At 43.8% G+C, this 25,000-nt stretch overlaps 1 protein-coding gene across 2 annotated transcripts in view; it reads left to right on the top strand.

Moving 5' to 3' along the window:
• AK5 (adenylate kinase 5) overlaps positions 1–25,000 on the top strand; it is a 242,277-nt gene that overhangs the window by 157,301 nt on the left and 59,976 nt on the right. For both annotated transcript variants that reach the window (XM_088450068.1, XM_088450069.1), the window contains exons 7-8: positions 6,359–6,449; positions 16,929–17,005. In XM_088450068.1, the coding sequence (XP_088306194.1) occupies positions 6,359–6,449; positions 16,929–17,005 (168 nt within the window). The remainder of the gene's footprint in view (positions 1–6,358; positions 6,450–16,928; positions 17,006–25,000) is intronic.

Here is a 25,000-nt window from a genome sequence, read left to right as displayed (position 1 = left end):
GTTCAGCTTTGTCCTATTCTGCTGCCGTTACACAGAACAGGATGAAGCTGGAATGGAACGTTAGAGATCAATGGTCTACTAGAGCTTATCACAGGGTAACACGGTCTTTAGAGGGATGTAGTTTAAATCTCGGAAGTAGGCGCTCAAAATGCCGGTGCCAAAATCCCGACATCAGTCAGAATCCCGGCACCAGAATCCCGACCGCTGATATCCCAACGGTAAGTATTGGGGTTAGGGGGAGGGTTAGGCACTAGGGGGAGGGTTAGGTTTAGCCTGTGGGGGAGGGGGGTTAGGTTTAGGCTGCATGGAGAGAGGGTTAGGTTTAGGGGAAGAGTTAGGGTTAGGATACTTACTGACAGGTGTCGGTATCCTAACCCTGTCGCGATGCTGGAGTCAGCATCCCGTACCTAACCCTCTGTAGATGGGATACATATGTTACGTCAGTGTTTGCAATATCGACATACAGTATGTCAACTACATAGTTTTGACATGTACTGTATGTCGACTACATAATGTTGACACTGCCACAACGTCAACATATTCACAATGGTGACATCTAACCCTAAGGTCAACATTTTCACTGTCGGCACGTCATGTCGACATTTTGTCCACGTCGACATCTTAGATGTTGACATTTTAACACCTCTGCATGATAACATATGACATTCTGATGTCAACATGTTTGTCGACATAGTGATTGTCGACTCTTTTGAGTGGATATCCTGTAAGTGCAACTTGCAGTAATTTGCTGCCCAGAGAGGCCGCACTGTGGGCCTGATTCAGACCCAGTCGCAAGCGCTGTGCGCTGGCAACTGGGTCGATGGTAGGCCAGTGCGCATGCGCGAGACCCGGATAGTGACGGGCGCTCCGTCGTTCCGGGTCTCGTACCAAAGGGGGCGTGCTGTCGATGTTGAGTGACAGCACGCCCCCTTTGGTGGGCAGACCATGGGAACGCCTACCGTCTGGTGGCCCGGCCCCACTGACATCACAAGTGATGTCAGTGGGAGAGCTTTCTGCTCTGTTAGAGCCGAAAGCTTTCTGGGGCTTGTGGCAACGAGACCCTACCTCAAGGGTCTCGTCACAAGCCCGATGGTCGCGATGGTCTTGACCATCACGACCATCATCATGGCCGCTTGCTATTATAGCTGTGGGTGGTCACCCACAGCTATGCGAGCGGCCAGGAGGCTGTTCTGAAAAGAAAAATGCCCGGCCCTGATTCAGAGCGAGCGCTCTGTCAGAGCGTCCGGCTCTGAATTAGGCCCTCAGTCCTTGCCATCCTCATCAGTGACCCATTTGCAAAGCACCATTTTAGTGCTGTATTACTGTAGGTCCCACGTAACCGGATGACCAGCAGACCCTCCTAGTAGCGGGGAACGCAGGCTGCTATGTGACACGGTCCCGTCTTCTGACATCCATGTAGTCACCAAGATTGCTGGATATTTATGATTAAGGACCCCCCAAAAAAAGAGAGAGAGATTCCATGGCACTAATAAAAATACTAAATGTAATAATTGTGTGTAACAGTACAAAATAATAATAATAATAATAATAATAATAATAATAATAATTTATAGCAGTTATTTTCCGGGTAAAATGTCAACACTGAAACCAATTGTGACAAATCAAACAAAGAAATACCTGTAGGAAACTGAACTAATCTAAGTAAATTGACTGGTAGAGCGGAATGATACTAATCCCAGGTCTGGTACCTGCGCAGAAGTAGTAAAAATCACAGTCTCCGATAGTTCAATTACAGGAAAGTAACTTGAATTACCAGTAGCCCCGGCTGATATTAATGATCCCGAATCGGACACATGAAAGTGTGACCACTCACCGTGCAGCGCTCAGCTGCTCGATGGCCAGTCCGGCCGTGTGTATATGTGTACTGTACTTTGGTAGTTCCCCATTGAGCGAAAAATGTAGCGGAGCGTTAAAAGAATTAAAAAAAAAAAAGTTAAAATGTGTAATACATCAGTTTAAGGGGTCAATTTACTAAGCAGTGTTAGGAGACAGAGTGAAAAGTGATAAGAAAGTGATAAGGTGCCAGCCAATCAGCTCCTAACTGTCATCTCACAGGCTGTGTTTGAAAAATGACAGTTGGGAGCTCATTGGCCGGCACCTTATCACTTTCTTATCACTTTTCACTCTGTCTCCTAACACTGCTTAGTATATAGGCCCTCATTCAGAGCCGCTCGCTATTTGCGGTCGTTCGTTTTCTAAAAAGGGCTGGCTATTCAAATGAACCATTCGCACTTTGCGGTCTGTTCACGCCTCTAAGTCTGAACGAGCGAGCAAAACATGCGAACGTAAATTTGAAAAATACGCCCCCTTGCCGCTTGCACCATACGTCATGTCCGCTATTTATTAGATTAATCGAGTACATCGACCAGCGTATGAACTGCTCGCTATTCTTGTGGTTGGTTTTTTAAACCGCTATTTTGCGAGCAGTTCTGAGTTAAAAATAACCCAGTGACGTGGTCAATGACGCTGCTGGATTAATTATGCACTCCCTTAAAACGCCCGTTTTGACCTTTAAGCACGCCTGCGATCGGATTTCCACTCCCCGTTTTCAAGCCCCTTCCCCTGTTACCACCCACATACGCCTCATTCTGTCACTCAAATTATCAGGCATTCGCTATTTTGCGAGCACATGAATTTCGACCGCACTGACTGGTTCGCGCATGCGTATAACGATCCGTACGCATGCGCAGTTGGGCAAACATCGCTCGGAGCGAACGAGCTGCCGCTTACGAGTGGCTCTGAATCAGGCCCATAGACCCCTAAGGGATTTAACTCAAGGAGTTGTCTACGTTTATAATTCATGATAGATAATTTACCTTGTTAGTTTCTCTTGAGCACAAAGAGCAACATTGTTTACACAACTCGATAGTTAACAGTAAACCTACAGTGAATAGAGGGCCTGATTCAGCAAGGAACGCACGTTAGCAGACGCACGCACCCAGCCGCTGCGATAATATGCTAATCAATGCAAGCGCACGGAGCCCACAGCACAAGAAGGAGAAACCCATAGAGCCCCCCCCACCTATGCTGTGATTGACAGCGTAAACATCAGGAACATCGAGTACCATCGAAGCTGCGTGTCAGCTAAAGGTAGACCTGACCCTGCCACAGGACTTGAGAGATTCCTGCACGCAGAGAGGCGCCCGGCTGCGTGCAGGGCCGCTGAGATTAATTTATGAACGCCCCTGTAACGGCGTGCGAACGCACAGGCACACCTGCGTTCGGCCGACCACCCCCTTGTCACCGCCCACAAACGTCACTTCCTGTCAATCAGCATCGAAGGTCTCTGCGGGCTCCCTGCCTACTCTGAGAGAGCCCTGAGAACAGCAACCTGTTCGCGCACGCACAATGCAATACATATGCAGGCGCAGATCGCAAACATCGGCCAAGTGCGTGCGTCCTCTCAGTCGCGCTGCTTGCTGAATCCGGCCCAGAAAGCAGAGACGGGTGAGACAGTAACTTTAATATAGTGTAAATTTTCCATCAGAAGGAAGCCGAGGAAAATGCATCATCAATTGCAAATCGTCTTTATTATCAGTCGGAGAACATTTACTTTTAATTGTGTGGGTGTTCTCATTAAATTCCCTGAATCGTGTTTACGGCATTTTCAGGAGGCCGGCTGGGTGGGGGGGGGGGGGGATAAACCCATCTACAGCTGCAGAACCTCACAAAGGAGCCCTTCCCATGCGGCAGACGCTCCGTATATAAATATCACAATCAGAAGGGAAGTTTTTCTTTCTGGTGCATTGAAGAAAGTCTGATTGCTGTGACTGAGCGCAGCGAGTTTCTGCTTCGCACAACCAACTCGCAGCCTCAGCACCTTCGTACGCACGACAACAAGAAGCTCCATTGTCACCCAACCCCGACTAATGGGCCGAGATGAATAGTCCTGCCCTGTAAATAGCTGTGCAGAGCAGAGTGTACATTAATGGCTGGCAGGAGTCATTTCTATGGAATGCTCTGCCTCTAGCTCCGCAGACCCCGTCCACCCGTCTGACAGTGTAAAAGCTCTGTATTACTTCTGCTGACATTACTCTGATGACTGAATGTGAAATCAAAGTCAAGGAAACAAACCACTAAACTCAAACCCACTGTTATGCAGAGAATGCAGTTACCTGGGTTGCGGGTCGTTACAGGAATTGTAGCAATATAATACATTTATTGATACAAAATTTGGGTTCCAGTGAATAGATCTACACTAAAAAGGTCGACAATGTCTACAGGGACCGCTAGGGTTAGGCACCTGCCCCGTAGGATACGGCTAGGCACCAGGAGGGAGGGTTAGGGTGAAGATTAGGATTAGAAAAAAAAAATGTTGACCGTTTTTGTGTTGACCATTTTGATGTTGACCTTTTGCACCTCTATCTTTTTCAATGTCGACCTTTTGTTCCTGTCGACCTTTTGTGCCCGTTTACTATTTGGGGTCTGTCTAGACATTGTCTATCTTTTTACTGCAGATCTTTTATACGAAACCCACAAAATGTTGTGTCATTTACCTCGTAGGCAGAACCAATGATGCGAAGTAACTAATGCAGCTGTCACCGAGCCGCCTGTCACTGTCTGCCCCGGGCAGCGTCTTCCAAGTCAGCATCGTCCTCGTGACGACTGCGTCCTAGTCTTTGTATGCCTGACGTGACGTCGTGACACCACATTGCGGCTTACATACAGCCGGCTGATAAGAGCCCTGAGAACAATGGTGGAAGACGGCAGTAGGGCTGGTGAGAGGCGGGCGCAGTGACTCTGCCAACGCCAAGTCCCGTGGCCCCTTTTTTTTACGGAAGGGGGGCCATGAGCTGCAGCTCCATCCGTCCAATTGTTAATCTGGCCCTGGGCCGGATTCAGCACCGGATGAATGCACTATCGCAGACGCTTACATGGTAGCAGCTGCGATAACTGTAATATGGTGATGCAGCAGTTGGCGTCATGCCTCCTGCACGCGTTATTGATCCGAGTTGCGTTCCATCGGCCGGCTAAGTGACCCTTGGGGTCGCAAAAGAAACACAGTAATATACTGTAGAAGCGCTGAACAGGGCACAAAAGTAACAAATGAACAAATAAAAATCCCAAACGTAGAGCAGCTGTATAAAAAGATGGTAGTCAGTGCTCAAAAGTAGTGAAAAAAATGGAAAATTACTGATTTAATAAAGCATGCAAAGTATATTAGTAATACATATTAATATTAATAAAATGTATAAGGATATACATAAAAACAATCCAATCCACCAATCACTTCGGTCTCTTATAGATACTGGGAGGTTTAAATGGTAATCCAATAGATAGTGATCCAATAGATAGTGATCCAATAGATAGTGATCCAATAGATAGTGATCCAATGGCACTGAGCATGTAAAGTTCTGAAAATCATTCCAGACTCATAATTACCAAATCCAATGTCCACTTGAATTGAGGGGTCCTAATTTGCAGTGCTGATAGGCTTCCGCAAGAGTTTGGTCCCCTGGGCAGAGGTTCGGCAGTCCGTTAGTGAGGCTGAGTAAACACGCTGTTTAGACCATAAGCTGGCACTCCTTTATCAAAGGTGATAAAGCTGTGGGTACAACACAGCAAAACGCATCAGAATTGGCTGCTTTTTCATACCACCCATCCACCAAAGGAGTGCCAGCTTATGGTCTAAACAGCGTGTTTACTCAGCCTCACTAACGGACTGCCGAACCTCTGCCCAGGGGACCAAACTCTTGCAGAAGCCTATCAGCACTGCTAATTAGGACCCCTCAATTCAAGTGGCCGTGGCAGTTGGTGAAAAAAGGCTGGCGGAGATCCTGGCCTCGTCACTCTCCCACAACAGCGGCGACACGCCTACGTTTTGTGAAACAAAGGTCATCGCCTCCCCCTCCCCTCCCCAAAATGGCAGTACGGGTCCGGCACATGCTCAGTACGGGTCTGGCAAATGCGTAGATTCCCGAACATCGGGAATGTACGTAAAAAACTCAAACAGGAAATTAAAATATTCCCGCAAATGTCAGTCTGTGCATGCGGCAGTTGGGGCCTAATCCGAACAGGGGCCAAGCTCCGGAATGCATAGGTACATGTAACAGTTTAGCAGCCCCCCTATATTACTATATGTTACTTCTATATGTTACTTCTGTTCTGTATGCTGGATATAGCTCTAAGTACCTCTTCTAGCCCTATGTGAATAGACACCTGCGCTGTTCCGCGTATTATATTCAGTACGCTGGAGGCCATTGTCAGTCCCCGACATCTTCTGTCTGAGTTTAGATTTACTCTAGCTCTGGTTTGTTTGACAGAGAAATCTTACAAAGAGAATATTATCAGGGGGATTGGTACGCGAGTAATGAGATGTCTCTCTGTTTTTCTCCAGTTTGACGCTGACCGGGATGAGGAGGACGTCTTCTCCGATATCAGTGCAGCTGTTGACAACAAGCTGTTCCCTGCCAAGGAGCCGGTGGCAGGTGAGTGAATGTGGAGCTACAGTCGGTCTCTCCTAGCCGACCTGAGCAATCGTCTTGTTGCTTTCATTACAGCGGAAGTCTGGTCACCTGCTGTATAATAGATCACATTTCTGCAGTGTTGGTTGTTGTCTTCGTTCTCTCAATAAATAATCCGCTAGCGTTGCGTTCCCCCGCGTCATGTACCGGCAGACACATTTATGCTGAGCGTGGCGTTCTTCTAGATGAGATAAGTGCATTGCAAGTGTGACTTGCAGATGTATCCTGCGTGTTTTCGCACTGCGCATGATTCCGAGCGTACGCAAGCAAGGTTGATTCACAGACGTATCCAACTGAGACTCAGCTCGGCTTAAGACCCCCATACATCAGCAATTGACTGCAGCAGTCGTGCAATTTGTGTATAAAAATCTTTCCCTTTTTCAATCGATTGCAAAAGGGAAAGATTTTTATACACAATCGATTGCAAATTGCTCGATTGCTGCAATCAATTGCTGATGTATGGGGTCTTTAGGCCTGAAGGGGCGTAACTGGGTGGTAACAGGGCATTGGCACGCAGGATAAACTTAGCAAGAGGGCGGTGACAGAATTTCGGGCTGCGCAGAGTTGGGGGTGCGCATAGTCACACCTATTGTCTCATGGATCTCTTGTACGAAAGATGGAATTGGTGCAAGCGGAGGGTCGGGCTGCAGGGATGAATATACGCATTTAATTCTGCGAACACAATGCCGGAGCTATTGCGACTAATTTGTGTTCAGCCCTATATTCTGTATCTCTATCTCATCTAGGTTTAAAACTAACATGGAACAAAATACATTTCTCGCCACTTGTAAAACTATAGATTTTTTTTCTGTTTTAATCTACGTTCTCAAGATTAGATCTGAGGCCCTGATTCAGAGCCGGACGCTCTGAACGAGCACTCGCTCTGAATCAAGGCGTTTTTTTTTTTTTTTTTGTTCGGCCTCCTGGCCACTCGCATAGCAGCTATAGCGAGCGGCCAGGTTGATGGTCGCGATGGTCAAGACCATCGTGACCATCAGGCTTGTGACGAGATCCTTGTGGTAGGGTCTCGTGGCCGCAAGCCCCAGAGAGCTTCTGGCTCTAATAGAGCTGGAAGCTCTCCCACTGACATCACTGGTGATGTCAGTGGGGCCGCCCACAAACGGCAGGCGTTCGCTTGGGAACGCCTCCGTTTGTGAAGCCACCCCCCGGCCACGCCTACCAAACGGGGCGAGCTGTCATTCACCATCGACCGCTCGCCCCCTTTGGTGGGAAATCCGGAGCATTGGAGTACCCGTCGCTAGCCGGGTCTCACACATGCGCGCGACGGAGCCGGCTCCGTCGTGCGCATGCCCAGTGGACAAACATCGACCCAGTTGCGAGCACACAGTGCTCGCGACCGGGTCTGAATCAGGCCCTGAGATCATTATATACAATATAATATATTCATCTTGGGCATTTAAGGTCGGGTGAGAATAAAACAACATGTGCCTCCAGGTGCCAAAGGGTTAAAAGGAATCAACCTTCAAAAAGGTTCTATGGAATATGGGCCTGATTCAGACCCACTCGCAAGCGGCTGTCCGCTCGCAAGTGGGTCGATGTTCTGGACTGAGCATGCGCACGACGGAGGGAGCTCCGTCGTGCGCATGCGCCAGACGAGACGAGCGAAGGAAAGTCCTTCGCTCGTTGTGTCCGATCAAAGGGGGCGTGCTGTCAATGTTGATTGACAGCACGCCCCCTTTGGTAGGCGTGCCGGGGGTGTGCCTCCCTGACGGGGGCGTTCCCACGGGAACGCCTCCCGTCAAAAGCCGGCCCACTGACATCACTAGTGATGTCAGTGGGAGTGATTTTGGCTCTGATAGAGCCAAAATCACTCCGGAGCTCGCGGTTGAAAACCTCAACCGCAGGCTCCGGCTCGCAATTTCGATGGTCGCGATGGTCTCGACTATCGCGGCCATCAAAATGCACGCTCGTATAGCCTGTGGGTGGTGACCCACAGCTATACGAGCGTCCAGGAGGACGCTCCATTTTCATGGAGGCCGGCCCTCATTCAGAGCGTGCGCTATGCTCAGAGCGTCCGGCTCTGAATGAGGGCCTATATATATATATATGCAAAATTCAACTTCCAAAGAAGCAGAAAAGAGAACCAGCATTACTGTATTAGATGCAAGGGAGTAATCATTTTATATATGTGAAAAATACAGCCTCATAAATGATATCCACAGTGCGTGTCACATAGACCCAAGCATACATGAGCAGCCAGGAATAAAGTGCAGAATGGGCATAGCAGCCAATACTTCTGAAAACCATGACCTGGTGACAATATGCGGTGTGGTGGCAATGGCCCGATGGCCGTTTCGGTGTCAATACACCTTCATCATGAGCTTGTATGTAGCAAAGGTTGGGACTCTGGAACTAGCATGGCCTAGCTAACGCTACCCATAGAGGACCATGGTGGGAATTGCAGTTCCACGACTGTTGGGGAGACATAAGGCCTGATTCTGCAAGGATCGTAATTGCAAAGCTGCACGCAGGCTATAGATATATGATGTATACACGCAGGCTATAGATATATGATGTATGCACGCAGGCTATAGATATATGATGTATGCACGCAGGCTATAGATATATGATGTATGCACGCAGGTTATAGATATATGATGTATACACGCAGGCTATAGATATGATGTATACACGCAGGCTATAGATATGATGTATACACGCAGGCTATAGATATATGATGTATGCACGCAGGCTATAGATATATGATGTATGCACGCAGGTTATAGATATATGATGTATACACGCAGGCTATAGATATGATGTATACACGCAGGCTATAGATATGATGTATACACGCAGGCTATAGATATATGAAGTATACACGCAGGCTATATATATATTATGTATGCACGCAGGCTATATATATATGATGTATGCACTCCGGCTATAGATATGATGTATACACGCAAGCTATAGATATATGATGTATACACGCAAGCTATAGATATATGATGTATGCACGCAGGCTATAGATATATGATGTATGCACGCAGGCTATAGTATGATGTATACACGCAGGCTATAGATATGATATAGGCACGCAGGCTATAGATATATGATGTATACATGCAGGCTATAGATATATGATGTATACACGCAGGCTATAGATATATGATGTATACACACAGGTAGCTTTGCAATTGCGATCCTTGCAGATATGGTAATGCAGCAGGTGGTATCATGCCCCCTGTGCATTACTTAACCGAGCTGCGTTGTCCAACGCAGCATCGGATAATCTGCGTGACATCGGCTGGCTGCGGTGACCCTGGGGTCCTGCAGCTGGCCGCCGCAGTTTAGAGGAAGGGGCCAAGAAATCTCCATCAGCTGACTGAGATCCTGGCTTCTTCCCTCCCCCGCAACGGCGGCGACACGCCACCTCCTCCCCGCCCACAAATGGCAGCAGACTGTCAATCACTGCCAGTCTGCGAGCGAGTTAGCAGGACCCATTCTGCACACTCGCAGAATGGATCCTGCACAGACTCTAGAACATCGGGAATCTGCGTTAGGCCCATAGGCCCTCATTCAGAGCCGCTCGTTAGCGGCAGTACGCTCGTTCCGAGCGATGTTTGCACATCTGCGCATGCGTACGATTTTTAGTACGCATGCGCGAACCAGTCAGTGCGGCCGAAAATCGTTTGTTCGCTATATAGCGAGTGCCTGCTACTTTGAGTGACAGAATGAGGCGTATGTGGGTGGTAACTGGGGAAGGTGCTTGAAAACGGGGAGTGGAGATCCGAACGCAGGCGTGCTTAAAGGTCAAAACGGGCGTTTTATGGGTGTGTATATTTAAAACAGCAGTGTCATTGACCACGTCACTGGGTTATTTTATAGCCAGAACTGCACGCAAATTTGTGGTAGCAAACACCAACCACAAGAATAGCGAGCAGTTCATACGCTGGTCGATGTACTCGATTAATCTAATAAATAGCGGACATGACGTAGGATGCGTGCGGCCAGGGGGCGTTTTTAAAAAAAAAACGAGCGTATGTTTTGCTCGCTCGTTCAGACTTAGAGGTGTGAACAGACTGCAATGTGCGTACGGATCATTTGAATAGCCACCCCTTGTTTTTAAACGAACGACCGCAAATAGCGTACGGCTCTGAATGAGGGCCATAGTCTGCAAGAGTCTCCTGTACAGATCAGCTTTGCTGTGAGCGTAGGTGGAAGGGCGATAATGTAATCTTAGCTTTGTTTGTGCTCCGCACACGTCCTTGTTAGAAGGTCACACCTGATTATTGCTCAATGACATTTTCCAGTTGTGTTTCGCTGAACAAAGACAGTTCCTAGTTCTCGCCATTGATCTCCGAGAGGTAAAGGCCTCGCGCTATGACACACAAATCCATTTATCCCTCTCTACGTCACACGGCAAAGCCAAATGTATAAAAGAAATTCTTGGTTTTTGTTTTTTTTCTCTCTAAGCGTTGATGGTATTGAAACTCTGTTGCCCGGAGCAACTACCTTGGTGCTGAGAAATCCAGGGACGTTTCCTCATATACAATAAATCTTCCATTAACACTTTAGTGCCAGAAGTGATTCTAACTGGGGCACAGTGTTAAATATTTACTTTTGCCTGTTTGGCTGAAATAGTCTGCAGGCAGCGAATGGGCTGAAATAGTCTGCAGGCAGCGAAGGGGCTGAAATAGTCTGCAGGCAGCGAATAACAGTGTGAAGGCTGTCATGAAGAAATGAAAGAACAAAGGTTACATCCTAATTAGTCATTCTGTTCCCTGATGACCTTCAGCCCAAACGCTGGGAATGACGCTCTGCATCTGGAGACCTGCGGCTTGTACTGACAATACATTGTAGGTACAGAATGAGCATCACTATCTAACCAAAGGTTTCTATACTGTACTGCGAGAATTGGTGCTCTAAGGATCCATGTATGCACAGCACACACATATTCTGTAATGTACGCCCTAATGTCTACATGCTAATTACACATAGTATATTTATGCAGTGGCGTCACAAGGGGGGGGTGTGGGCCGCACCCGGGTGTCACCCAGGTGCTGGCTCCCCCTCAGTGACAGGAGCAGGGTGCCGCACTGTAGCATTAAGTGCAACACTCGGCTCCTCTCACAATAAGGGACTCCGCACCTCCGGCACCCCCAACCACCCCAGTTATGACACCCACGGCACGGGCCGGGGTTCGGGCCGCCAGGCCACTCACCCTGTTAGAGTGGCCACGCCCCATTTTCGGTGGCGCACACGCGCATGGCATCCCTCCCCGCACTGGGTGTCACAGCGGGGAGGGACGCCACTATATTTATGAGTTCTGCCCCAAAATAATCTACAAGCCACTGCATGCAGTAATTATTGAGTTCTGTACTACACCCGGTCAGTGGCGGAACTTGTGAGTGCTTTGGGTTCCAACCTAAGTTCATAATATGCCACACAGCAGTGGGTGACAGGGAGAAGTAGAGGGTGATGGGTAGAGGAAGGAGGGTGACGGGCAGAGGGTCACAGGGAGAGGTAGGGTTAGGTTCCGTGATAGCCAGGGACGGACTGGGGCTCCAAATCAGCCCTGGCATTAATCTCTGTGCGTTGCGCTGACGGCCTGGCTTCGCCGCACGCACGCGTCTCTCAGTATCCCGGCCAAGCAGTGCGCCGGCCATGAAATCAGCCATGTACAGAGGACTGAATATGTTAGGTCACAGGTTCTCAAACTCGGTCCTCAGGACCCCAAACAGTGCATGTTTTCTAGGTCTCCTCACAAGTGAATTTGCTCCACCTATGGATCTTTTAAAATCAGTCAATGAATAATGGATACACCTGTGCACCTGCAGGGTGACCTGGAAAATGTGAACTGTTTGCGGTCCTGATTCAGAGCCGGACGCTATTTGTGCTCGCTCGGTCAGAAAAAGGGGCCGGCTATTTAAATTGAGTGCTCGCTCTTTGCGGTCTGTTGATGCCTCTATGTCTGAGCGAGCGAACGAAACATGCGCTCGCTATTTTGTAAAGATGCCCCCTGGCCGCTCGCATCCTATGTCATCTCCGCAATATATTAGATTAATCGAGTACATCGAAAGGCGTCTGAACTGCTCGCAGTGCTTGTGGTAGGATTTTCCTACCGCAATCATGCGAACAGTTCAGGCTAAGAAACAACCAAGTGACGTGGTCGATGACGCTGCTTTGTTAATTATGCACACCCTTAAAACGCCTGTTTTGATCGTTTGGCACGCCTGCGTTCGGATCTCCACTCCCCGTTTTCAAGCACCTTCCCCTGTTACCACCCACAAACGCCTCATCCTGTCACTCAAATTAGCAGGCACTCGCTATTTTGCGAGCGCTCGATTTCCGACCGCAGTGACTGGTTGGCGCATGCGCATTGCGACCCATACGCATGCGCAGATGTGCGAACATCGCTCAGAGCGAACGAGCAGCTGCTTACGAGCGGCTCTGAATCAGGCCCTGAGTTTGAGAACCACTTTATTAGATAAATTCTATTAGGGATTGTATCTAGCAAACATTGTGGGCTAAAGCCTCATACACACGTAACGATATGCTCCATGAGCGATATCAGTAAGTGTTTCCCCGTCGTTAACGACATTGAACGATATCGTGCACTATATCGTTCAGTGACGGCACCCTCCCTCATCCCCGTACTTGCAGAACCTGACGATATCAAGTGCAAATACAGGCGATGCAAGACACCGTTAATGATCCGCGGGAGCGTGCATCGTTAACAATGTCATGCATACACACTGGACGATATTGAACGCGATGAACGATGACAATATCGTTTAAAACTCGTTGTGTATGATGATGGTGCTCCAGCCAATCAGCTTCCGACTGTCATCTATTTGAAATATGACATAGGAGCTGATTGGCTGGAGCATTATTACCAGAAGCAAAGAGTTTTAAAACTCTTATATGCTAAAACTCGTTGATAAATGGGCGCCGATGTGTGTAATACAAATATTAGTTAAAAGTTAATTATCAGCTATCAAAGGCTCCCAGAGCTTGTAAATAATGGATTTATATACCTCTCAGGTTCGGACAATTGTTCTCAACAATGGCAGTAAATGGCGCTCAACTTCCGAGATTTGTTATTCCGCAATAGTCCATAGAAATAGGATCAGACCCTATTTTAAGAGGCTGCAGTTTCTCCATCAGGTCCAAATGTATAGGAATGAGAGGAAAAAGGCGCCCTCTAGTGTATTAATTGGAGTACACACCCAGGGGTATATTTACTAAAGTGAGAGGGAGATGTTGCCCATAGCAACCAGTCGGATTCTAGTTAACATTTTACTAGCACCTCCTAGAAAATAATAGCTAGAACCTGATTGGTTGGTAAAGTGCAAACATGAATCTTATCAATGTGGTTCTCTGGTTTTTCGATATTTCCAATATACACTGTTCAGAGCGCCTGGGACGCTCCCAGCGAAGTGATAAACAGATAGCGTCACTCTGGCGTAATAAGTCACTTTAGCCCTTTTAATAGCCCAGTAAAGTGCCTGCGTAGCATCTTGCAGTTCATTAAGTGCTTATCTGGTATCTGTTGGAGATTGGACCCCAAGAATCTCTCCACAGAATAGCTCAGAATTTTCGGACGTAAAGAATAAGAAAGAATACACCGTGATACTGTATGACACCAGTCTGCGCGCACATCACCCAGTTACAAGTGTCTGCGTACCAGATGTTCACAGATGAGCCATTCAGTCTCTATAAATCTGGTATGCAGCCATTTTGGCCTCACAGTATTGCTATGCACTGGTCATATGGTTACATCAGATATACTTGTGGCGGTCTATAGGGCTTGCATGCTCGGGTATCTCGCATGGAGGGAGATGTATCAAACCTTTGAGAGAGAGAAAATGGAGAAACAACCAATCAGCTTCTAACTAACATTTTTCAAAAACAGCCTGTAATATGACAGTAAGAAGCTGATTGGTTTGTACTTGAGCTCTCTCCAAGGTTTGATACAAATCCTCCATGGTGAGGTGAGGATCCCTCTCTTCTGTGACATGACAGCGTGGGCCTCAGAAGCTGTATTACTATGGTTACAGGGAGAATGAGAGCATTGTGGTACATGATACTAGATTGGTTCCCATTCTGTCTGAGAGGACAACTTGTCACCTACATTCTGATGGATAAATTGAACAATTGGAACAGTCATTTAGAAAACTAGTGCGTTCAATAGACTGAGAGCAAATGCGCTGGGGACATTGTGTATTGATTGTTTCTCTTCATTATAATGATCTATAGCTATATTAGGGAACCACTACTGTCCCTGGGTCAATACGTGTCAGTGCATGACCTTTTGCGAGTCCTGGTATGTAACATTGTAACAAGTGACAGAATGCCACAGCTGGGGCACAGGAAGACGCAATGCCAGAATGTCAGCTGCATCATAAGGGACAGAAATATATATATATATATATATATATATATATTTTTTTTTTTAAGCTCCCATTGATTAATTGACCGTAATGTTACATATGGGCAGCACAAACTGCATTTAAAGGAAGTGATTGCTTAGATTATGATTATTTCTTTTTTAAATGCTACATTGTTTTTCTAAAAGGGAAAGTGTCAGATTAAATATATTTTTGTTGTTGTTGCTTTGTAATCTTATAAATGACCTGTTTAGATTGGGGATTTCAGTCATTCTTTATTTTATATATATATTTTTTTTAATGTACGGTTATTTTTTGTCCTCTCGGCGGATTTATGTAAATTTTCTTTACGTCACAATGAGTTGCTGGTGGAGCTACGGATTCATGGGAAAGGGGTGATACCTGCAGGGGGGCCTGTACGGTTCTAGGCAGAGGAGTGTGGGGCAAGGGCGAGAGTGCTCCAAAAGTGTATAACAGGGGTCTTCAACCTTTAAGACAGTGTGGGCCACATTAAAAAATTCAACAAAGCCCGAGGGCCACTAAGATATACTGCGGTATATAGACTTTTACATTTAGAGGATTCTAAGACCTTTTCCAGACTCATAAGGGCCATAATGAAGACTTCAAAAGATAATGTTATGATATTAATGAACGAAGCAGGGTCTGTTTATACAATAATATGTTCATGTCAGTGCTGCGCTCTGCACTCTGTACTGATGGTGCTGCGCTCTGCACTCTGTACTAATGGTGCTGCGCTCTGCACTCTGCACTCTGTACTGATGGTGCTGCGCTCTGCACTCTGTACTGATGGTGCTGCGCTCTGTACTGATGGTGCTGCGCTCTGCACTCTGTACTGATGGTGCTGCACTCTGCACTTTGTACTGATGGTTCTGCACTCTGTACTGATGGCTCTGCACTCTGTACTGATGGTTCTGCACTCTGTACTGATGGTGCTGCGCTCTGCACTCTGTACTGATGGTGCTGCGCTCTGCACTCTGTACTGATGGTGCTGCACTCTGCACTCTGTACTGATGGTGCTGCGCTCTGCACTCTGTACTGATGGTTCTGCGCTCTGCACTCTGTACTGATGGTGCTGCGCTCTGCACTCTGTACTGATGGTGCTGCGCTCTGCACTCTGTACTGATGGTGCTGCGCTCTGCGCTCTGCGCTCTGTACTGATGGTTCTGCACTATGCACTCTGTACTGATGGTGCTGCACTCTGTACTGATGGTGCTGCGCTCTGCACTCTGTGCTGATGGTGCTGCGCTCTGTGCTGATGGTGCTGCGCTCTGTACTGATGGTGCTGCTGACACAGAGGACACATCAGAGCTCCCCCCAACTTCCCTCCCAACCCCTTTAGCGCCGGCATCCCCCGCCACCAATCGCTACTCCCCCTCCGACCTGGGCCCTGTGGAGCTGTCCTGGTCGGTGGGCCACGGGGAACAGCTCCACAGGTTGAAGACCCTTGCTGTAAAGCATTAGGGACATGGGACAGGGTGAAATGATCACCCGAGGACCTGGTGACATGTTCCTCTCATACATAGAGACCGTCTGTGTAACCTGAAATGACCCCAACCCATGTTGTCTTTGCGACCTAACCTGCCTCCCAAGAGCTCATGTACATAAAGGACGTCTTTAATGATTTATGTTTGTGATAAATTGGAGAGTGATAAACTCCCAGCCACTCAGCTCCTAACTGTCATGTTACAGGCTGTGGGCGGGATGTACTAAGCATCGCATCAGCGATGTGGTACGTCACGCCTGCCTTCGGGTACATACTGTGACATACTACTAACACGCTACAGGCGCATCCCAGCAGCCTCAAGTTAATAGGTTGCAGACTCCAGCGTCCTGCCCCTGCTGCGCAATTCTCTGCTAATATTATGGCCGACTTCCTTTCATCTCTACATCGGCCCCGCGGTGTCTCGTTAAATAAATACCGGTAGTTGAAGACATACAAGATTGAGATGTTCAAAAATAGATGAAGATAAAATGTCCCTGTGCAGATACAGAGCGTCGCTGCTGTTACCCTGAGTGCATGAATAACATCACAGCACAGAACGTAATGCTTATTTTCTCCTTACAGGACCCAGCGAGCTCGACTTAAGCCTTATCCTAGAGAGCGGGGACTCTGCCGAAACCTCATCGGATTTTGATGATCAGGTAATGACAGCGAAATCTATTTCTCTCCCGCCCCTCCCCTGTGATTATACACATGAAATATCCCCCGTTTATTTGCAGAAGGATAGATAATATGTATGCAACGCCAGGCACTCGCGCTCTAATGCTGATTATAAAAATTTTATAAATTACCAGAGCGACATTTGCCTAGAAATTTAATTTTAGCTCTATTAGGTTTATTTCATTTGCAGAGCGCTTTTTACATTACTTCCTAATTGCCGCTGTTTTAGCTGAAAAATGGCAGTGTAATTAATTTGCGTGACGGTTTATTTTATAGTCGTAAAACAAGAAAACTCACAGGAGCCCTGTTCCGTAATTTAGTACCTGATAGCGCTCCTGTGCTGTCCAGAGTTCTGCAGGTCTATACGTTTTACTAGTCCCATGGAAATGAGCCCTAACACGGTTGCCATGGCAACTGTCACATAAGATAGTCTCTTTTTCTGGTGACCGGGCTTGTTTGCAGTATCTCACAATGGTATGACAGATGTACAGGATTGGAGAGATGCCCCCGGGCGCAGCAAAGGGACGAAAGGTGAGCGCCAGCTCTTGTGTACAGGTGTATGGTCTCACAGACGTATTAGCCACAATCAGAGGTGTTTAATCATAAGGCCGGTCAGTGATCAACATGTAAATGACAATTATGATTGCTAAAGGTATGATGTTGCTGCTAGCATCTGCTGCGAGGGTCACTAAGAGCCATATTCCATTAGAGATGAAAAGCCTTTTTCGCCTGTTTTTTGGCGAAAATTTTGCAAATTTTTTTTGCCAAATTCAATTCCAGGACAATTTTGCCTAAGCGGAAACAAGAACACCCCAAAGACATGTCATTTAAACATAAAAAGTAGCGAAATAGACTTCTTGGGGGTCCCCAAGGATGGGTCAGGTGTTTTTGGGATCACAGGTGCTTGCAGCAGGTGGATTTTTCATGTTTTTAAAAAGTTAACTTTAGAGACATAAATATATGCTGTCACCCATTTTCAAGTTCCCCAAATTTGACTGGACTACTTATTTTCACCAGAAAATACAGCTTTATGCCATTCTTCACCACTTTTACAAAGACGCTAATAGCAGGCAATTTACACAACTTAGGTACCCAAAATAGTCTTTTTAGGGCTATTAGTACACATCTATAGTCATTCCCTATGTTATTAGGGCTATTAGTACACATCTATAGTGATTCCCTATGTTATTAGGACTATTAGTACACATCTATAGTGATTCCCTATGTTATTATGGCTATTAGTACACATCTATAGTGATTCCCTATGTTATTAGGACTATTAGTACACATCTATATTGATTCCCTATGTTATTAGGGCTATTAGTACACATCTATAGTGATTCCCTATGTTATTAGGGCTATTAGTACACATCTATATTATTTCCTATGTTATTAGGGCTATTAGTGCACATCTATAGTGATTCCCTATGTTATTAGGGCTATTAGTACACATCTATAGTGATTCCCTATGTTATTAGGGCTATTAGTACACATCTATAGTGATTCCCTATGTTATTAGGGCTATTAGTACACATCTATGGTGATTCCCTATGTTATTAGGGCTATTAGTACACATCTATATTGATTCCCTATGTTATTAGGGATATTAGTACACATCATTCTATAGTGATTCCCTATGTTATTAGGGCTATTAGTACACATCTATAGTGATTCCCTATGTTATTAGGGCTATTAGTACACATCTATAGTGATTCCCTATGTTATTAGGGCTATTAGTACACATCTATAGTGATTCCCTATGTTATTAGGGCTATTAGTACACATCTATATTGATTCCCTATGTTATTAGGGCTATTAGTACACATCTATATTATTTCCTATGTTATTAGGGCTATTAGTGCACATCTATAGTGATTCCCTATGTTATTAGGGCTATTAGTACACATCTATAGTGATTCCCTATGTTATTAGGGCTATTAGTACACATCTATAGTGATTCCCTATGTTATTAGGGCTATTAGTACACATCTATAGTGATTCCCTATGTTATTAGGGCTATTCGTACACATCTATAGTGATTCCCTATGTTATTAGGGATATTAGTACACATCATTCTATAGTGATTCCCTATGTTATTAGGGCTATTAGTACACATCTATATTATTTCCTATGTTATTAGGGCTATTAGTGCACATCTATAGTGATTCCCTATGTTATTAGGGCTATTAGTACACATCTATAGTGATTCCCTATGTTATTAGGGCTATTAGTACACATCTATAGTGATTCCCTATGTTATTAGGGCTATTAGTACACATCTATATTATTTCCTATGTTATTAGGGCTATTAGTGCACATCTATAGTGATTCCCTATGTTATTAGGGCTATTAGTACACATCTATAGTGATTCCCTATGTTATTAGGGCTATTAGTACACATCTATAGTGATTCCCTATGTTATTAGGGCTATTAGTACACATCTATAGTGATTCCCTATGTTATTAGGGCTATTAGTACACATCTATAGTGATTCCCTATGTTATTAGGGATATTAGTACACATCATTCTATAGTGATTCCCTATGTTATTAGGGCTATTAGTACACATCTATATTATTTCCTATGTTATTAGGGCTATTAGTGCACATCTATAGTGATTCCGTATGTTATTAGGGCTATTAGTACACATCTATAGTGATTCCCTATGTTATTAGGGCTATTAGTACACATCTATAGTGATTCCCTATGTTATTAGGGCTATTAGTACACATCTATATTATTTCCTATGTTATTAGGGCTATTAGTGCACATCTATAGTGATTCCCTATGTTATTAGGGCTATTAGTACACATCTATAGTGATTCCCTATGTTATTAGGGCTATTAGTACACATCTATAGTGATTCCCTATGTTATTAGGGCTATTAGTACACATCTATGGTGATTCCCTATGTTATTAGGGCTATTAGTACACATCTATATTGATTCCCTATGTTATTAGGGATATTAGTACACATCATTCTATAGTGATTCCCTATGTTATTAGGGCTATTAGTACACATCTATAGTGATTCCCTATGTTATTAGGGCTATTAGTACACATCTATAGTGATTCCCTATGTTATTAGGGCTATTAGTACACATCTATATTGATTCCCTATGTTATTAGGGCTATTAGTACACATCTATATTATTTCCTATGTTATTAGGGCTATTAGTGCACATCTATAGTGATTCCCTATGTTATTAGGGCTATTAGTACACATCTATAGTGATTCCCTATGTTATTAGGGCTATTAGTACACATCTATAGTGATTCCCTATGTTATTAGGGCTATTAGTACACATCTATAGTGATTCCCTATGTTATTAGGGCTATTAGTACACATCTATAGTGATTCCCTATGTTATTAGGGATATTAGTACACATCATTCTATAGTGATTCCCTATGTTATTAGGGCTATTAGTACACATCTATATTATTTCCTATGTTATTAGGGCTATTAGTGCACATCTATAGTGATTCCCTATGTTATTAGGGCTATTAGTACACATCTATAGTGATTCCCTATGTTATTAGGGCTATTAGTACACATCTATAGTGATTCCCTATGTTATTAGGGCTATTAGTACACATCTATAGTGATTCCCTATGTTATTAGGGCTATTAGTACACATCTATAGTGATTCCCTATGTTATTAGGACTATTAGTACACATCTATAGTGATTCCCTATGTTATTAGGGCTATTAGTACACATCTATATTATTTCCTATGTTATTAGGGCTATTAGTACACATCTATAGTGATTCCCTATGTTATTAGGGCTATTAGTACACATCTATAGTGATTCCCTATGTTATTAGGGCTATTAGTACACATCTTTATTATTTCCTATGTTATTAGGGCTATTAGTACACATTTATAGTGATTCCCTATGTTATTAGGGCTATTAGTACACATCTATAGTGATTCCCTATATTATTAGGACTATTAGTACACATCTATAGTGATTCCCTATGTTATTAGGGCTATTAGTACACATCTATAGTGATTCCCTATGTTATTAGGACTATTAGTACACATCTATATTGATTCCCTATGTTATTAGGGCTATTAGTACACATCTATAGTGATTCCCTATGTTATTAGGGCTATTAGTACACATCTATATTATTTCCTATGTTATTAGGGCTATTAGTGCACATCTATAGTGATTCCCTATGTTATTAGGGCTATTAGTACACATCTATAGTGATTCCCTATGTTATTAGGGCTATTAGTACACATCTATAGTGATTCCCTATGTTATTAGGGCTATTAGTACACATCTATGGTGATTCCCTATGTTATTAGGGCTATTAGTACACATCTATATTGATTCCCTATGTTATTAGGGATATTAGTACACATCATTCTATAGTGATTCCCTATGTTATTAGGGCTATTAGTACACATCTATAGTGATTCCCTATGTTATTAGGGCTATTAGTACACATCTATAGTGATTCCCTATGTTATTAGGGCTATTAGTACACATCTATATTGATTCCCTATGTTATTAGGGCTATTAGTACACATCTATATTATTTCCTATGTTATTAGGGCTATTAGTGCACATCTATAGTGATTCCCTATGTTATTAGGGCTATTAGTACACATCTATAGTGATTCCCTATGTTATTAGGGCTATTAGTACACATCTATAGTGATTCCCTATGTTATTAGGGCTATTAGTACACATCTATAGTGATTCCCTATGTTATTAGGGCTATTAGTACACATCTATAGTGATCCCTATGTTATTAGGGATATTAGTACACATCTATAGTGATTCCCTATGTTATTAGGGCTATTAGTACACATCTATATTATTTCCTATGTTATTAGGGCTATTAGTGCACATCTATAGTGATTCCCTATGTTATTAGGGCTATTAGTACACATCTATAGTGATTCCCTATGTTATTAGGACTATTAGTACACATCTATATTGATTCCCTATGTTATTAGGGCTATTAGTACACATCTATAGTGATTCCCTATGTTATTAGGGCTATTAGTACACATCTATATTATTTCCTATGTTATTAGGGCTATTAGTGCACATCTATAGTGATTCCCTATGTTATTAGGGCTATTAGTACACATCTATAGTGATTCCCTATGTTATTAGGGCTATTAGTACACATCTATAGTGATTCCCTATGTTATTAGGGCTATTAGTACACATCTATGGTGATTCCCTATGTTATTAGGGCTATTAGTACACATCTATATTGATTCCCTATGTTATTAGGGATATTAGTACACATCATTCTATAGTGATTCCCTATGTTATTAGGGCTATTAGTACACATCTATAGTGATTCCCTATGTTATTAGGGCTATTAGTACACATCTATAGTGATTCCCTATGTTATTAGGGCTATTAGTACACATCTATATTGATTCCCTATGTTATTAGGGCTATTAGTACACATCTATATTATTTCCTATGTTATTAGGGCTATTAGTGCACATCTATAGTGATTCCCTATGTTATTAGGGCTATTAGTACACATCTATAGTGATTCCCTATGTTATTAGGGCTATTAGTACACATCTATAGTGATTCCCTATGTTATTAGGGCTATTAGTACACATCTATAGTGATTCCCTATGTTATTAGGGCTATTAGTACACATCTATAGTGATTCCCTATGTTATTAGGGATATTAGTACACATCATTCTATAGTGATTCCCTATGTTATTAGGGCTATTAGTACACATCTATATTATTTCCTATGTTATTAGGGCTATTAATGCACATCTATAGTGATTCCCTATGTTATTAGGGCTATTAGTACACATCTATAGTGATTCCCTATGTTATTAGGGCTATTAGTACACATCTATAGTGATTCCCTATGTTATTAGGGCTATTAGTACACATCTATAGTGATTCCCTATGTTATTAGGGCTATTAGTACACATCTATAGTGATTCCCTATGTTATTAGGGCTATTAGTACACATCTATAGTGATTCCCTATGTTATTAGGACTATTAGTACACATCTATAGTGATTCCCTATGTTATTAGGGCTATTAGTACACATCTATATTATTTCCTATGTTATTAGGGCTATTAGTACACATCTATAGTGATTCCCTATGTTATTAGGGCTATTAGTACACATCTATAGTGATTCCCTATGTTATTAGGGCTATTAGTACACATCTATATTATTTCCTATGTTATTAGGGCTATTAGTACACATTTATAGTGATTCCCTATGTTATTAGGGCTATTAGTACACATCTATAGTGATTCCCTATATTATTAGGACTATTAGTACACATCTATAGTGATTCCCTATGTTATTAGGGCTATTAGTACACATCTATAGTGATTCCCTATATTATTAGGACCATTAGTACACATCTATAGTGATTCCCTATGTTATTAGGGCTATTAGTACACATCTATAGTGATTCCCTATGTTATTAGGCCTATTAGTACACATCTATAGTGATTCCCTATGTTATTAGGGCTATTAGTACACATCTATGGTGATTCCCTATATTATTAGGACTATTAGTACACATCTATATTGATTCCCTATGTTATTATGGATATTAGTACACATCATTCTATAGTGATTCCCTATGTTATTAGGGCTATTAGTACACATCTATATTATTTCCTATGTTATTAGGGCTATTAGTGCACATCTATAGTGATTCCCTATGTTATTAGGGCTATTAGTACACATCTATGGTGATTCCCTATATTATTAGGACTATTAGTACACATCTATATTGATTCCCTATGTTATTAGGGATATTAGTACACATCATTCTATAGTGATTCCCTATGTTATTAGGGCTATTAGTACACATCTATATTATTTCCTATGTTATTAGGGCTATTAGTGCACATCTATAGTGATTCCCTATGTTATTAGGGCTATTTGTACACATCTATAGTGATTCCCTATGTTATTAGGGCTATTAGTACACATCTATGGTGATTCCCTATATTATTAGGACTATTAGTACACATCTATAGTGATTCCCTATGTTATTAGGGCTATTAGTACACATCTATAGTGATTCCCTATGTTATTAGGGCTATTAGTACACATCTATAGTAGGGATGTGCAGGCTCGGATAGGTTCGAGTTTGCACGTGGAGTTCGGATTTTTCCCTCCAAAAAAACGGAACTCAGAACGAGGCAAAACGTCATCTTACATGGACGAACATCATCATTCCTGGTCTTTTGTCCAGGAATGATGATGTTCGTCCATGTAAGATGACGTTTTGCCTCGTTCTGAGTTCCGTTTTTTTGGAGGGAAAAATCCGAACTCCACGTGCAAACTCGAACCTATCCGAGCCTGCACATCCCTAATCTATAGTGATTCCCTATGTTATTAGGGCTATTAGTACACATCTATAGTGATTCCCTATGTTATTAGGGCTATTAGTACACATCTATATTCATTCCCTATGTTATTAGGGCCATTAGTACACATCTATATTGATTCCCTATGTTAATGTATCTTTCTCTGGGTTACAGACTCATTTCCCCAACTCTTTTAGTGCTTTTCGCCTGTTCCGCATTCGCCTATTTCCGTTATCGCCTGTTTTGCAATTGAATTAGGCGAAAAGCGGGACGAGCACGGAATTAATTCGCCTCTGAAACAGGCGAATGAAGCGACAAGTCGGACAGGCGAAAATTTCGATTTGAATTCCCCTCTAAGGGTCACCTGCTAACTGGGAAACTTGCAGTCCGGCGTCACTGTTTCTACAAGTGCGTCTACTTGTCCATATAATGCATATTTATGTACACCCCCCCCCTCCTCAAGCACTGCGCCCCCAGCTTCCCCCAATACTTCCCTGGTGTGGAGGGGGGGGGGGGCACATCAGCATCTTCTGCTCATGTGTGTGACATCATAACTCAGCGCCACGCTCCCACCTCATTCCTGGTACTGGGGTGCAGCAGCCGGCAGCCTCACACGTAGAGAGCTGCTG

The sequence above is a fragment of the Taudactylus pleione genome, unplaced genomic scaffold (assembly GCF_031769625.1).
Source record: "Taudactylus pleione unplaced genomic scaffold, aTauple2 ptg000506l, whole genome shotgun sequence".
NCBI lineage: Eukaryota > Metazoa > Chordata > Amphibia > Anura > Myobatrachidae > Taudactylus > Taudactylus pleione.
The sequence above is the reverse complement of the archived record's forward strand: the minus strand, read 5'-3'. Positions and strand labels throughout refer to the sequence as shown.